Here is a 15,675-nt window from a genome sequence, read left to right on the forward strand (position 1 = left end):
TCACGGCCTCATCTCCTCCCACGGCGCTGTGCATAGTGTTAAATTTCATCTTTACTAGCTTTCCGACCGACAGAATTAGGAATGTCAAATGCTTCCAAAGTTCGATGGTGTGAATGAAGCCAGACTGGAGATGCTTGTGTGAATGTTATCAAATGTGAGATGAACAAGCTCAAAGAAGGACCGGCAGCAAGAAGACAAAGAAAGTGGGTGGAGAAAAGGGATTAAAAGTACATGTAAAAAGGAACAAAACTAGCGACTGAAGGTAAAGAGGAAAATAAAAGAAGCAGCAGAGCGCTGCAAAAGTGAACGCCAATGGAGACCTTGACAGACTGTGCAAGTACGGAAGCTTGGACTACAGCCCCCAGAGTTCCTTGCAGCGCCGCGGGCCATGACGTCAGTCACCTAGGCAACGCGTATAAACAAGATGGCGTCCTTCGAGCGAAACCCCTCGAGATGGAAAGGCACCCGTTTCCGGCAGGGTTTGGGCGCCTCTCGCATTGCGGCCCAGGCGATACTGTCGCTCACAGAAAAACAACGTCAGAGACGTTGGCCTTCTTTCCCCATGGGTCTGAAGTCAAAAGGGACTTTCAGAAGCGCCTCCTCTTACCTCCTCCACCAGCTCATCCACCGCTCTCATGAGACAGAAGCGGAGCAAGAAGAGCAGCAACAGGAGGAAGGAGAATCTGAAGAGTCAGAGGAGTCCGAAATGCAGAATTTGGAGGTGTGCCTCCCCCCTCCCCAACCCGCACCCCAGTCTCAGGCATCCTCCAGCCGCTCAGCCTGGCTGCCTCAGCGGCAGCTTGCTTCTGCCTTCCTCCCGTCCTGGGCTCAGCCCACTCCCCTCTGGCCAGAGGGCAAGGGCTTTTCTTTGCTGCTTATTTCTATTCCCCCATTTCTCATGTGCTTCACCTCCTGTCTTGGAGCAAGGGGGTGAAACCCTCCAAATATTTAGTTTCTTTTCCTAGTTTCTTATCTGTCAGATTACACACTGATATAATGGGGAGGAAAAAAATCAGTGTACCAGTATGGGTTTAATGCTTTTAAAATTACTTATTGACAAACTTATGCGGACCATCCATCTTCTTCCTTCCTCCAGGGTGGTAAAAAAAAAAAAAAATCCCAATGCTTTGCTGAAGATGAAATAACATATAAGTTTTATATGTTACTTCTGCTAGGGGTATTTATGTGCCTATTTAAGCACTTCCACTCTTTCTGGTTAAGAAGGGAGCCACAGCATGATCAGAGAGAGCTAGCTCACCCCCAGTCTTTAGAGTTTGGCTTATGGGGAGTGTTCCCAACGCTCTTAACTATTTTCCTAATCTTCTGATTCCACTTCCCTTCCACACTTGACTGTATTCCCACACACCGACTGTCCTTCCTCATCTCCCTTCGCTTCCTTCCACCTTGCATTCCCTTATGCCTAGTATTGGCTTCTATTTATTGTGCTTTTTCAAACTCGTAGGTTGATCTGTTTCCCTCTCATACCCAGTTAGGCTTTTCTCTCTGTCATAGCTACTCAGAACCAACATCTTTCTTGATTTCACGTCTTGCCTTTTTTCGCTGCTCCCCCTTCTTTTCGCTCAGCTTCTTCACAAGCCACCCTTCTCCCCCTTGTCAAACATGGCTCCTGGTCTGCCTTCTTTCTTGTCCTTCCTGCCTCTGACCTCCCGTTACTCCACTTCTGCCCTCCTTTCCCTGGGCTCTTGTCTCTAATGCCCTTTCCTGAACTTGGAATATTTGGCCTATTTTCCCCCTCATCCCTCTTTTTGTTTTTCCTAGTCCACATCTTTCTTCCTGGGCTAGTTGCATGCTAACGTTGCTTGAAGTTGGCTATAGCAGTGTGCTGGCAATGGCGTTCTTGCCATTCTCTCCCTGCACTGAGAGGCAGAAATAGGGTGATTGTCGTGAGTTAGAGGTTAGCCTGGTCTACACACCCAGTTCCTGATCAGCTAGAAACACTGATAGAACCACACAGTGAGACCTTGCCTTAAAACACGACAACAACAATGATGATGATGATGATGATGGTAATACTGGTGATGATGATGAAGATAATGATAACAAACAACCAAAAAGGCCATCATTTATTTTATTCTCCCTTTGTTGGTTAATTTTCCACCTTCAGCTGAGACTACGACAAACCGTAGCTGTGTTTGTGCTCTTTCAAAATGTTTGTGTGGTTTCTACCATCTTCCACCCCAGAGGAATTCACAAATGAACCACCAGCATTACTTATGATTCTAATTAGCACAGGCTCCTTGGATATGAGTTCATTAGCGTCATCATTAATCTGTCTTCAGGATGCCGTTAGAAGGGGTCCATCCATCCTTTCGGGTTTGGAGACTATGTTGAGAAAAAGTTTATTATTTCCTCCGGTTAGATTCTAAATACTGATACTGACTTTTCACGGTATGACATTTTAAAATGTGGAATGAACTGAAAAGTTGTAAAGAACTATACGTTCATGTTGTGTGGTTGATTTCCCGTTTCTCACCCTGATTCCAAGTAATCACGTGGTGCCATATTCATCAGTGCAGCCTGCTTCAGACTCCAGAAGCCCTGATGACTTTAAGGGAAGCAGCTGAGACTAGCTGTTTGGAGCACAGCCTTTGGGATGAAAGGCTTGTGGCTGGGACGTGGGCTAGCCTTTGGTTAGTACCAAGATTCTGAATAAGTTATTTAGCTTATAATGGGCTTGAGAGTCCCCTCTGTCTCGTAGGATAACTAAATGCTATCCTATATGTAAAATGCTTAGCATCAGGCCAGTGAGATGGCTTTTCATGTAAAGACACTCGCTGCCAAGCTTGATAACCTGAGTTCAATCCCCTTGACCCACATAGTGGAAGAAGAGACTTGACTCTCCAACGTGGTCCTATGACGTCCACATGTGTGCTGTGGTGTGTGTACATGTACACAATACACATACAAATAGAAAGTGTAGTAAAAATCCCAAACACTTAGCATAATAGAGTCCTGATACTAAAAACAGTAACTCAGACATTTCTAATTGCTACCTGTAGCTTTTAAAAATAAGTGGTTTTAGCCTTATTGAACGAACATTTACCGAATGATTGCTTAGTAGGAAACACTCTTTGACCGTGTCTTGACCCAACATTTGGTGCATGAAAACTTCCCATTGCCAGTACCAGTCACTCAGCATGAGCCACAGTGCCTATTCACTGGGATAGCTACAGACTCTAGATTTAGTAAGAGACTGCTGTAAAGTTTTCAGTATAATATCTGCTGGATAGAGTAGGCTCTCAGAAGTTACAGATGGAATAAGTAAGTGATAGCAGTTAAAATAGAAGACGACACTGTGACTGAGATGTGACTGAAGACACACATGGTCCATGTTCTCAGAGTGACATAGGAGTATGTCACAGCAAGCAGCACCTGGAGTTTCATATACAGAGACAGGATCAGCCGCACTCAGGAGTTACACATAAGAGCGGAACAAGCAGCTGAAGCTGGGGTAGGGCTAGGCTCTGGGCTGTGCACAGACACTCGATACTGTAAGCAGTTCTCTGATGACCAGGTAAATTTAGGTGATAGGGTGTTATGTATTCTAGCAGTATCTCTAGGGGAGCGGGGAGATTCTGGGCCAAGGGAGTGCTTGGAACATAAAGTAGGATAAAGATAAAACACTTAAGATGAAACAATCACTAATTGAGTGTCAGAGACCTGGGATGTCACTGTGAGATAGGACAGTGGGGGATACTGGGTCATGGCAAAGGGAATCAGAGACAGACATTACTATATATTAAGGAATTGGGTTTAAGAATCATATGACTGAAAATCAGGGAAGAGGGGTCACAGAGGCAGAAGCTGTGGATTTCATAGCTCTAGGTCTGTGAAATAGGCCAGGAAGGAAGAAAGGAAAAGCCAGGGAGAGGAGGGGAGGTGGGAAGGAGACAGCAGTATAGGAAAACAGATTCTTCGCTGATGTGCAGGTGAAGACGAGTGTGAGAAGGGACCAATCCAGAGGTGTAGGAGAAGAAGAGCTACATGCTAGCTGTATGATCACGCTCAGCCAGGGCAAGGACATCTCCAGAACAAGGAAGTGGGTTATTCTGCCAATAGGTCAGACGGGAAGAGACTGTTTGCCCATTGGCAAAAAGGTCTGCTACGTCTTCCAGGAACCTCGAGTGTGGAGCCTTGGCTTCGGAATCTGAGAGAACGAACCCTGGTAGTTTTACCCACTCGATGTCCACAGCTGTGGTGACCAACAGGCCTTCCTGAATCAGTAAGGAAATGGTGTCCTGTGAGGTGAGGTGACCTCTGGAGCACTAGGTGGGAAGTTTGGGAGGAAGGCAGGATCCCTCCACCTCACTCCCTCCTAGGTTTTACAAGACACTCCATACACAGGCATGAATGTCTTTCCTACCTGTGAGCAGCATGGCAGGCATGGGACTTTTGCACACAGAACTTTTATTGACACATTCGATGTGTCCCAGACACCATGCCAAGGGCTTTCTATACATTGTCTCTTTAATTCTCCTTAAAATATTAAAAATAAGGAATAGAAGAGAAGTGATGGTCTTCCTAATCTCCTAGCTCTCCTAGCCGGACCCATGAGGTCACTATGAGGTAAAGTGAGGACGAGCAGGTTAACGCAGACTAAGGGTGTGAGCATGGTGGTTTTTAATATTACATGCATCGGGGTAGCATAGGAAAAGACTTTTTTAAAACCTCCTCTTACAGTTGTTTGTTTGTTTGTTTGTTTTTGTAATGGCCCTCATCAGTTGCAAACCAAAGTTTTCCTTGCTGAGGGCTGAAGACTCCATTTCTCTGTGGGTTCAAGGACAGATGTTTATAGATCGTTGTCAAGGATTATGCTGGGTTAGTAAATGAGCCGTTGTAGATTCTCCTCTAATAACCACCGTTTAACAACGAATAGTTTAACAAGCACTGAATAGTTAGCTAGATGTCCAGAACCAGTCCAGGGGAAAGGCTGGAGAGATGGCTCAGTGGTTAAGAGCACTGGCTGTTCTTCCAGAGGACCCAGGTTTGATTTCTAACACTTACACTGTGGCTTCTAATCTTATCTTCTTAATCCATTTCCAGGGGGCTCCAAAGCCCTTTTCTGACTTCCAAAGGCACCAGATAAGTTATGTGGTACACAGACTTAAATGCAAACAAGAACCCCCATACAGATAAAATTAAACAAGCAAACAAATCCTACAAACGAAGTATGGAAGAGTCTGGAGAGGTGTCTCAGCAGTTCAGAGCACGTGTTGCTCTTGCAGAGGATCCTGCTCTGGTTCCCAGAATGCAACTGGTGACTCACCACCATCCATAACTCCAATTCCAGGGGCTCTAACACCCTCTCTGTCCTCCTCAGGCACTAAATGCCTATGGAGCCTGCAGGCAAAACACTCCTACATATAAAATCAACAAGTGTCAAAGAAATCTATTATAATTATTTATTCAGGTGTGCGACACACATGTGGAGGTCAGACAGCAACTCGTAGGCATTTGTTCTCTCTTGCTGCCATGGGGTTCCGGTCCTCAAGCTTAGAGGCAAGGGCTTCCACCTACTGAGTCAGTCATCCTGCCGATCTGGAAACAATTTTGATGTGAGATTTGAGGGTCTGCACACCATGCTAACAAGGGAAGGGGAGAGGGGATGTGGGCCGCTTAAAGAGATGGGGAGGGGGCAAATGCTTTTATAGAAAGACACACGGGCTCTCTTAGGACAGTTGGGAGATTTGAGAGCTGGTGACACAGCCTGCCTCACTGTGGTGTCGTCAGCCTCTCTTTGCTCCTGTGATAAGGGTCAGTCTCCTCCAGCTGATGAAACTCCCGGGGAGGGGATTTATAACAATCGAGTTCCTTTTGAAGGATCTGCCTTTCTGTAGATAAAAGCAGTTCAGAGAAAGTCTCTCCTTGGCGGGCGTTCGCTGGTTTTTCAAGTGCCTTCAGCATCAAACAATCAATACACCAAACGCAGCCTACTTTGGAGGGATGGTGTGTCTAGAACGACTTTAAAGAAAAACACACTTTCTATTTATAGGTGGAGAAATGAGGTTCAGAGAAAGCTTTGCCCTTCCCCAAGTCACATGACAGGTTGTGGGGTTCAAACTGAGCCCACCTGACTCCAAAAAACATGCACTATCTCCATGCAGGCAATATTCCCTGGGGACATCCTCTTTTTATACCAACATGACTCTGTATACTTAGGTCCTCAGGACCAACAGCAAACAGCATTCTTGGCTCCCGGGTTAATAAAGAACTAACAAGCAGATGTTTTCCATCACAGTTCATATGCTTGCTCTTCATGGTTAAGTACTTTATGTCAGCGTGGCTGCCATGGTGACCGTTTTCTGTCATCTTGCTGATGTCAGTGTCCGTGCTGGCCATTGTAGAGTTCAGGGTAGGAGACATAGATCGGCGTGTTGTCTCTCCTGTCTGCCATCACTGGAGAACTGCCTTGCCCATCCACTGACTGTAGACCAAGGGCAAGCTTCCTCATGGAAGTGACCCACTAAATCATCTTGTAAATTAGGTGAATCTTACAGAATCAGCAACCAGGAAGTGAGGACTTGGTTTGTTCAGCAAGAATACCAGATTTCAAGACATGATTGCCTTTGTTTGATACAACTGTCTTTTGAGGGGTAGGTAAGCAGCCTAGTGCAGAATCACAGACAGACTGACAGACTGACATTTCATTCCAGCTCTGTTACCTACTGCCATGTCATTTTGAGCAGGGGTAACCTCTAAGCCTTAGTTACTTAAATTGGAGATAAGAGTGCTGCCCCAGGGCTGTCAGCAGGATTAGCAGGTTGAGAGCAGAGCTCTTGCACAGGGCCACCAACATTCATGTCCCTGTGGCCCCTGTGCTCTCCCAGCCTTGGACACCACAGGGAAGTGGCACCTGACAAACCGGTGGCGGGTGGTGGCAAGGCATGGCTTTGATGAGCGTTTACTTAATTGTATACAGTATGTACATGTTGGGCACTCGCGCGTGTACCACACACACACACACACACACACACACACACACACACACACACACGGCCTTTTCTCTGGAAGCTTGTTGGAGCCTGGCAGTCAGTCAGTGGGAACCATGACTGGGGGAGTGAGGATGATCATAGGAAAGGCAGAAAGAAGAAGCAGGAGATAGAGATGGGAGAGCTGCTGGCCAATACCATGCCAGCAATGAGTGTATTCTCTCAGTGTCTCTTAAAGGTGAGCAACAGAAAGCATGGCCAATTCCAGGAAGATAAACAGTGACCACAAATGCTTATGCAGTGACTTTATGGTTCCCGGTATCTATGTTTGACTAAGGCCTTTCCCTTCAGGAAGGGACAGTCTCTCGAGGATGTATGTGTAAGGGGAGGAACTTGTCAAGGTATAACGTGCATCTTAATTAAAAACAAAGACAGATGCCAGCATGCTCATTCATGATTAATCACAAGCAAGCTATCAGCCAAAGTTGACTTCGGAAGTGCGCCCCCACAGAAGCTGGGTAGAACGAGGTAGACAGTTGCCTTTCTTTTTTTTTTGTTTTTTTTGTTTTTTTGTTTTTCGAGACAGGGTTTCTCTGTATAGCCCTGGCTGTCCTGGAGCTCACTTTGTAGACCAGGCTGGCCTCGAACTCAGAAATCTGCCTGCCTCTGCCTCCCGAGTGCTGGGATTAAAGGCGTGTGCCACCACGCCCGGCTGACAGTTGCCTTTCTAATGCAAGTTCTTTGCCCACCATTCTCTTTCCGCAGGACGAGTATGACGGGATCCTGAGAGAGGAGGCCGTGGCTGAGGCACTCACTGGATTGGGGTGGTCAGGCCGTGGCACGGAGCAGGTTTACCTCAACCTGAATCTATCGGTGAGTGTGACAGGATCACTTTAGGCTGGCGACATGGGCAGATGACATTCATCTTCTTTGGCATTCATGTGGTGGTGGCAGATCTCAGGGCCTCATGTCTGCCAGAAATGAGAGATGGGCCCATGAATGGCAGACTTCAGGGAGCCTTGCTGTCCAACTGTCAGCTCCTCTAATTCTTCTGTTTTTATCCTCCTCGGCACCCTCTTTCATCCTAAGTAGCCTATATTATAGCAATCAATGCTTTCTTCGGGAACTTGAATCTGGATGTGTAAAACCAATCAAAAACTCTGTAAGAATTTTTGCTCTGATCGGCCAAAGCTGAGCTAAACTCTGTCTGAATCCCAGGGAACCGAGTACTATTGATTTCTCCCTGAAGTATGTCAAGAAGTAAGTAGCTCTGAGCTGTCTTTTATTTTCATAAAGATGCCTATCATCAAAGCAAAAAAAAAAATCTATTGTTACCCATCAATTTTCAAGATTTCAACCCTAGTCAGCGAGTAGCGCAGGGTCTTGGCTCCACTTTGACTGTGAGGGGCTGCAAGAGCTGACCGCCAACACTGCAGCTTCTCTGCTGTTGCCCGTAGTCCTGGAAAAATAGTTTAGTTCTTTTTGCTTCCATTAGAAAAAAAAAAAAAAAAAAAGTCAAGGGGTTGGTGCAATGGCTCATGGGTAAAGTGCTTGAGCTGCAAGTGTGAAGGCTGGAGTTGGGATCTTGGTCATGCTGGTGTGTCAGCCTGGTCAAGGTAAAATCCTGAGCTCCAGATTTAGCCAGAGAGGCAGCGTCAGCATACAAAGTAAATGCCAGGGAGGAAGACAGCTGATATCGAGCATGGGCCGCTACCTGCTCACACACACACCCCTCTTATACACAAGTGCACCCATACCTGCACAACTGTGCACTCTACGTGTACTTAAAGAAAAGCACATCGAACTTTTACTATAGCTTTCTGGTTCGCTTCGTTCCCAACGGAAAGCGTGTCCTGCCTTGGATTTGAACTAATAAAACACCCAAGGACTAATGAAGTGTGGTCCCTGGTGCTGGCTTCATAGTATGTCCGTCAGCTAATGACAGCCATGGTCTCCATCCCTAGCAATGTCTAACCTTCTGTGGGTGTCCCAGGCACTCAGGTGTGACGTCTGGGGAGTGCCCTGTACACACAGCACTGTGTGAGCCATTGAGATGCTGTCGTTCTGGCAGCCAGTACAGCCCCGTGAAGGGCCATTTCCACCAATAGTCAGTCTACTTATGTATGTAGAGCTATGCCTTAGGTTGGTCTGCTAACAAAAGCAACCCTTTGAATCTTATTTCAGCCAGAGGGAGGGAGCTTAACTCACTTTGCCCCTGCCCTCCTTACTGTTGAGAGACTACATGTTGAGTTACTTGGCCTCAAAACCCTGTCTCAATGAGTACATTTTCTGGCTCAGTATCTTACTCATGCTATACATGGTAATACAACAACAACAACAACAACAATGCATTGTTATTTATTTGACTCCTCTAATTACTTGCATACATATCTTCTCTCCTGCCACAGTCCTACATTCTTAAAGGCATGGCAAAGCTCCACCCTTCCCTGTTTTCTCATTACCATGGTGATGTACACAGTGGGTACTCAATGCTGGTTTGCCACTTGAAGCAGCCATCACTCCTCACATGAGAACCTGCTTTCAAATGACTCTCTATTAGAGTCATTTTTTTTTTGTTTTTTATTTGTTTTGTTTTTTGTTTTGTTTTTTTGTTTTTTACAGCTTGAGACAGAGTGACATGTACCACTAGTCTAAGTCTCTATGCCAAGGGATCAGATTCCCCTCCTAAGTCCACCTGAACTTTCTTTGAGTACCGTTTTCTGGTATGAATTTTGGACAGAGACTCCGCAGAGTCAGATGCTGCGGCTCCCCAGGGTGCTGTGTCACTCTAGGCTTAGCCACATGCCTCTCTGTGCTTCTCTCTGCATCGTGTGATGTCCCTTAAGACTTCATTTAAACTCCCAGCGTTTGCTTTTCTCTGGCTGGATGAAAATGTGGTCTTTATTGCTATAACTTTTCTTTCAAACCCCGCCTAACAGTTCTCACAAACTGTTTATCTTTTCACCAGATTTGCTCTTGCTGATAACACTAATTTCTTATGCTGATAAATTATTTTTTCTTCTTCTTTTTGAGTCAGGGTCTTATTGGGTAGTCTTGGCTGGCTTCAGACTCACAGAGATTCACCTGCCTCTGCCTTGATTAAAAGCCTGTACCGCTACACCGACAGACTAGTGTTTCTTCTGAAAGAACACTTTCTTTTGGCGGGATCTGTAGTCTGCTGTGGAGTCCCATTAATAGTGGGTCTTAGGTTTCATTTCTCTCTTCTATACTTTTTTTTGTGTTGTTTTGGTTTTTTTTTTCGAGACAGGGTTTCTCTGTGTACTCACTTTGTAGACCAGGCTGGCCTCGAACTCAGAAATCCGCCTGCCTCTGCCTCCCGAGTGCTGGGATTAAAGGCGTGCGCCACCATCACCCGGCTCTTCTATAGTTTTGAAAGAAATTCTGATTTTCTTTTCACCAGTGTTGTTTCTAGATGTTGCAGGAAGGCTCACACAAACAGAAGTGGCCATATTTAAGCCCCTCTCCCTCTTCTTCCCCTCAGCACTGTGAGTTGGTCGACATCAGCATTCTGTGCGGCTATGTCCACCTGCAGAAGTTGAATCTTTCGGGAAATAGAATCGAAGGTACGTGACTGTCGCTTGAGGAGACTGATTGCTGAGCTAGTACAGAAATCTACAGGCTGCGTATGGAACTTAATGTAGTTTAATAATACTGAATTTGATGTAAGTGATTTGTAGATCAATTTACATATCGATTCATTGTTGTCCAGGGAGGGAGGCAGGGAGGAAGGGAATGAGTGAGGGCAATGCCCCCCGCCCCCAATGGAGAGAAGAGTGTTTTGAACAGTGGCAGCCATCCACGGAGCCTCACAGCGTCATTGACAGCCTTGCAGACTGTTTGATGCTGCCTTTATTTATTTGTTTTTGTTCATCTCTCATAGATCATATCGGGACCATACCTTCCTTTTCCACAGTCTCCTCCCCTCCCCTCTCTCCCAGGCCCTCCTGGTATGGACAACACCCTTCAGCTGTATCAGCTCAGATGGATCAGCCTTCCCCACCCGCCTTTGGCTTGCTTTTGCGGTTCCATCCTAGCTAGCTCCTCCTATTTTTAATATCTAAACACCAGGGCTTCCCAGAGTCATTCTTCCCGGTCCCCATGTGCTCCACCAGCTTTCCTGACCACACTGTCTGCAGGTCCATGTATTTATCGGTAGACTTTCCTTCTTCACACTTAAGGAATGTAGTCCAGTAACTATCAGATTTTCTTCATAGCCGGTTCTTGTTTCTGATTTTCTGATCTTTGATGGAACCGTGCCCATTTTTTTCCCGTTAGATTCCTAGAGATACAAGGGAATACTTACTTCTGACCCGCTTTCTCCACTGAGCATCTTTCTGCTTGCGTCTTGTCTTTTACCTGCCTTAGCAGAAACCCATAACGCACTGACGATGGTCTCTCCATTGCACTTCCCAGCCCCCCTCAGCTGACTCTGATAACCAAAGTGCAGGCACTGAGAGCTGGGAAGCACTGCGCCCTTTCAGGTAGCCCTGCTCAAAAGCCTGGTTTGTTGTTTTTCAAGTTTTAATAAACTCACTTTAGGAAACTGCAAACAAATTCATGAGCCAAGAAATGTCTGGGATGAGTACTGAGGCTCCAGAGTAACAAGCTCGACCCTCCCTGTCCCTCTTCCTCCGTGTTACTTCAAAGCAGATCCCACCAGACTATGAGACGATCCACCCATTAGGAAGGCATTTTAACTGTTACTGGCAGCAGTGCCCTGCCCACCCGACACCTCCCAGGTTGATGATGCTCTGCTACCCCACATGTCCAAGGTTGCTTTTCCACCTTTACTGAAGAAATTGCAGCCTTGGGGGAGGCTCCGACCGTGCTCAATGCCAGAGACTTAGCTCCATGCCCTGACGCTCATGGCACATGTCTCTCTGTGAAGATCACTCCTCTGGTTCTCCATGACCCACTGTATTAATTCATCGGGAGTCTGAGAGTCTGTCACGGGTCGGGATTGCAGAATGGTTTTGTGTGTGTGTGTGTGTGTATGTGTGTGTGAGTGTGTGTATGTGTGTGTGTGTGTGGGGGGGGTACTGACGTCAGTCTTACAAGTATCCTGAGGTAGACCACATTTCGACTTTCAATAGACTCACTTGTGCTAGAGTGGGAGCTGTTAGCACACAGGTTGCTGAGCCCCACCTGCGGAGTTTCTGACTCAGTGGAATTGGGGGGAAGGGTTGAGAATTTGCATTTGCAGTAAGGGAGGGTGAGGCCAATACTGCTGGTTTAGAACCCTTGGTGTAGACTCAAGGTGCTTCTGCCATCTGGTGGACAAAGAGGTTACTGCACCAAGGAGGGACGACATAGAAGTTAGCAAGCCAGGGACTGTTTCTGTCACAGTGTATGAGTGTCTGTATGTGTGACAGTGAGGGACTGTGTGAGTGTCTCATACAGAGTATGAGATATATTTACCATCTCGTTGTATCTGTCCAAATATTAGCTGATGCTTCTACTCTAAAACAGACTGGCATTAAGGATGAACCCCAGCAGGAGTTCAGGCTCGGTGGAAACTAATAGAATTGAGACAACTCTTAACAGACATGCAGTTGGCTGCAAAATGGGCAGGTTATGGGCTGATAGGTTTATGGGCTGATCGGTATAAACTGTTAAGCGTCTGACTTCCCCATAGGGTTTGTCTCACAGGCAACCTTCTTTGATTGGCCTGTTGACTCCTAACAAAGTGTTAATACCCAGCGAATTACCTACCTCTTTGAGAGGTGCTCACACCTGCAGTATTGTTTGATCCAGAGAAGTGAAGTAGAAGTTGGTAAGATTTTCTGGCTTCCCAGACTCTTGATCAGGCATATTAACTGGCTTTCTGTTTTGGTGATAAATTCTATGACCAAAGCAACTTACAGAAGAAAGAGTTTATGTTAAGGTTCCAGAGGTTTAGAGCCCATAGTGACAGAGACATCATACAGCAGGCATGGCAACCGCAGTGGGAGCTGAGAGTGGAGAGCTCACATCTGGAACCTCAGGCAGGAAGCAGAGTTGACTGGGGATGGTGCGTGGCTTTTAAAACCTCCAAGCCTGCCCCCAGTGACACACTTCCTACAGCCAGCCCCACCTCCCAAACCTACCCAGACAGCCGCCAGCTGGAGAACAAGCATTCAGACACCCAAGACTGGGTGGGGGGGAATATTTCCCACTCAAACCATCACAAAATGTAGGATGGCAGAGCCATCTCTCACTGCCTGCCAACCCTGCCCAAGACAGCTGGTATGCCCGCCTCTCTGCGTGTGTCTGTGCCACTTGGCCTGGCTTTGCCTGCAGTTGGCACAACTGTCCTTGGTTTGTCGTTTCCTAGAGACTGAGAGAGAAAGAGGGTGCTATCACCACACCTCTTTCTGGTGGAGAATGAGTCTCTTGTACAGACAAGGCTAGAACGTCTACTGTGTGGATTCTTTCATTCTGGTGCCCAGGATGACTGGGCTGCAACAAAGAGTGGCAAATGCTGGCTCCCAGCCCCAGCTCGCCTGTAATTCCATTACATGTGAACTCCGTTAGGGCAGAGTTCTCCTTAGCATCACGTTTTGGGGCTATCTGCTTGGGATAAAATGCCGAGCTCAGATGCGAGTTTGAACCAATCCAGAGCCAAGGCACAATAACAAGCAATGATCTAAATCACCTCGAATAATTAATGAGATTTAGGATTAAGTCCAACTACAACAAAATTGAATTTGCAACTGAGACTTCCCTAATTGTGGTATTTCCAATCTTCTGAAAAGACCTAATTCAGTCATTTAGGAGCTAATTATCAAGAGGATTATCTAAGGCTTTACAGTCTCTCATCCCTTCCTGTAAGGTTGGTAATATTTGAAGCCCTCAGGGGTTAGCAGATTGTGGGAAAAATAAGCGGGGTCATGCAAGGGGCCGCAGCCACTGGCTACTCAGGTATCCTAGAGATACAGGAGATGGAGGGAGTGGGTAGGGCCTAGAGGAGAAAGAGAAATCACTGATTCTCTAAGTCAGCTCAGACTGTGTTGGATACTGTTAGGACATCATAACAAAGTGTGTCCTGTGGTTCCTCTCCCTCTTATTTACCCTCTGCCTTCCCCTAGACCCCAGACATGCCTGCTTTTGTCTGCCCTACACTTTAAAAAGTACTTCACAGGATGGAGAGATGACTCAGCGCTTAAGAGCACTGACTGCTCTGCCAGAGGTCCTGAGTTCAATTCCCAGCAACCACATGGTGGCTCACAACCATCTGTAATGGGCTCTCATGCCCTCTTCTGGTGTGTCTGAAGACAGCTACAGTGTTCTCAGATACATAAAATAAATAAATATATCTTTGGAAAAAAAGTACTTCACATATTCCTGATTTTACTAATTTGACTAAGCTGAAATATTAGAGATGTGCTTGTACCCATCATAATTAAAAATTATTCCGACATGGGCCAGGTGTGGTAGTGCAGTCCTTTGATCCCAGCACTTGGAAGTCAGAGGCAGGCAGATTCCTCTAAGTTCTAGGTTAGCCTGGTCTCCAGGGAGTTCCAGGACAGCCAGGGCTACAGAGTGAGATCCTGTCTGGGGAAAAATATATGTGTTCTGATATAACGTGCTTAATGGCTTTTCCCAGTATCTTATTGGTTTGCCGTTTTTGCCCCCCAGATTTGTCTTGTGTGAGCTGCATGCCGTATCTTCTAGAACTAAATGCTTCTCAGAACAAGCTGACTGCCTTCTTCAATTTCAAACCACCCCAAAATCTCAAGGTACACTTATCAGTACACTAATCACATCCGGTAAGTGGTTGCCACCGCACTTGAACAATGTGGAGAGAGCTAACAGAGAGCTGGGCAGATGCAGACTAGGAGTATGGGTGTCTGCATTGGAACACAGACAAGTGTCTGTACAGCTGGCCTTGCCAAAAGATGCTCCAACAACTTATCCTTGAGAACTTATGTTCAAAGAGCAGCTTCCTTCTGTTTTCTTGGACATATGTCTTGTCTTGTCTTTTCTCTTCTCTTCTTTTTGGATTTTCGAGACAGGGGTTCTCTGTGTAGCTCTGGTTGCCCTGGAACTCACTCTGTTGACCAGGCTGGCCTCAAACTTGTAGAACTCTGCCTGCCTCTGCCCTCCAAGTGCCTGAGACTAAAGGTGTTCACCACCACTGCCCACCCATTTTATTTTCTTAGGTTAAAAATAGGATTTTAATTGATTATTATTTCTTTGGTTTGGAGACGTAGGTCTTGTTGTGCAGTTCCAGTTGGCCTCGAACTTCTTCCCTTCCTGCCGCAGGCTCCCGGAAGCTGGGAGCTCAGGCATGAGCCACCACACACAGCACCTTTGCTCTAAGTAGCCATGGCTGTTGTGTTTCTTTTCTTACAGCAGCATGAGTCTATCTGAAAAAGTGATAATGTTTTCCTGGGTGCACACTCTGTCCTCTTGCCTATCCAACTTTGGCTTTTTAGTGAAAAGATGCTTTTATTACGAGTCGGCTGGCTCAGCCCAGATAGCCATCACGTTCAGCAATGCAGGCTCTCTCAGTGCTGGCGTCTGGCTGCTTTTGTTCCCTAGTGTTTGACAGCAGCCTGCAGCACAGCATACGTGGGAGCAGCAGCATGCAGCACCCTGTGCTGTTAGAGCCCCTGCAAGCCTTGTGTAGGCTCCCGTGTAGCCTGGGAGGTCAGACCTCCATAGAGAGCCTTTGGCAGCAGTTGACACCGCAGCTTCTAGTAAGGCCTGGTTAGCAGGGTTT

General features: G+C 46.5%; 1 protein-coding gene across 1 annotated transcript in view; it reads left to right on the forward strand.

The window, feature by feature from the left end:
- Window positions 1-421: 421 nt before the first annotated feature.
- The window catches only part of Lrguk (leucine rich repeats and guanylate kinase domain containing), a 104,340-nt gene continuing 89,086 nt past the window's right edge, over window positions 422-15,675 (forward strand). Inside the window, exons 1-4 of the mRNA XM_021165014.1 lie at window positions 422-721; window positions 7,716-7,823; window positions 10,453-10,534; window positions 14,589-14,689. Of these exons, the coding sequence (XP_021020673.1) occupies window positions 425-721; window positions 7,716-7,823; window positions 10,453-10,534; window positions 14,589-14,689 (588 nt within the window). The 5' untranslated portion in view covers window positions 422-424. The remainder of the gene's footprint in view (window positions 722-7,715; window positions 7,824-10,452; window positions 10,535-14,588; window positions 14,690-15,675) is intronic.

Source organism: Mus caroli, chromosome 6 (genome assembly GCF_900094665.2).
Source record: "Mus caroli chromosome 6, CAROLI_EIJ_v1.1, whole genome shotgun sequence".
In the NCBI taxonomy this organism is placed as follows: domain Eukaryota; kingdom Metazoa; phylum Chordata; class Mammalia; order Rodentia; family Muridae; genus Mus; species Mus caroli.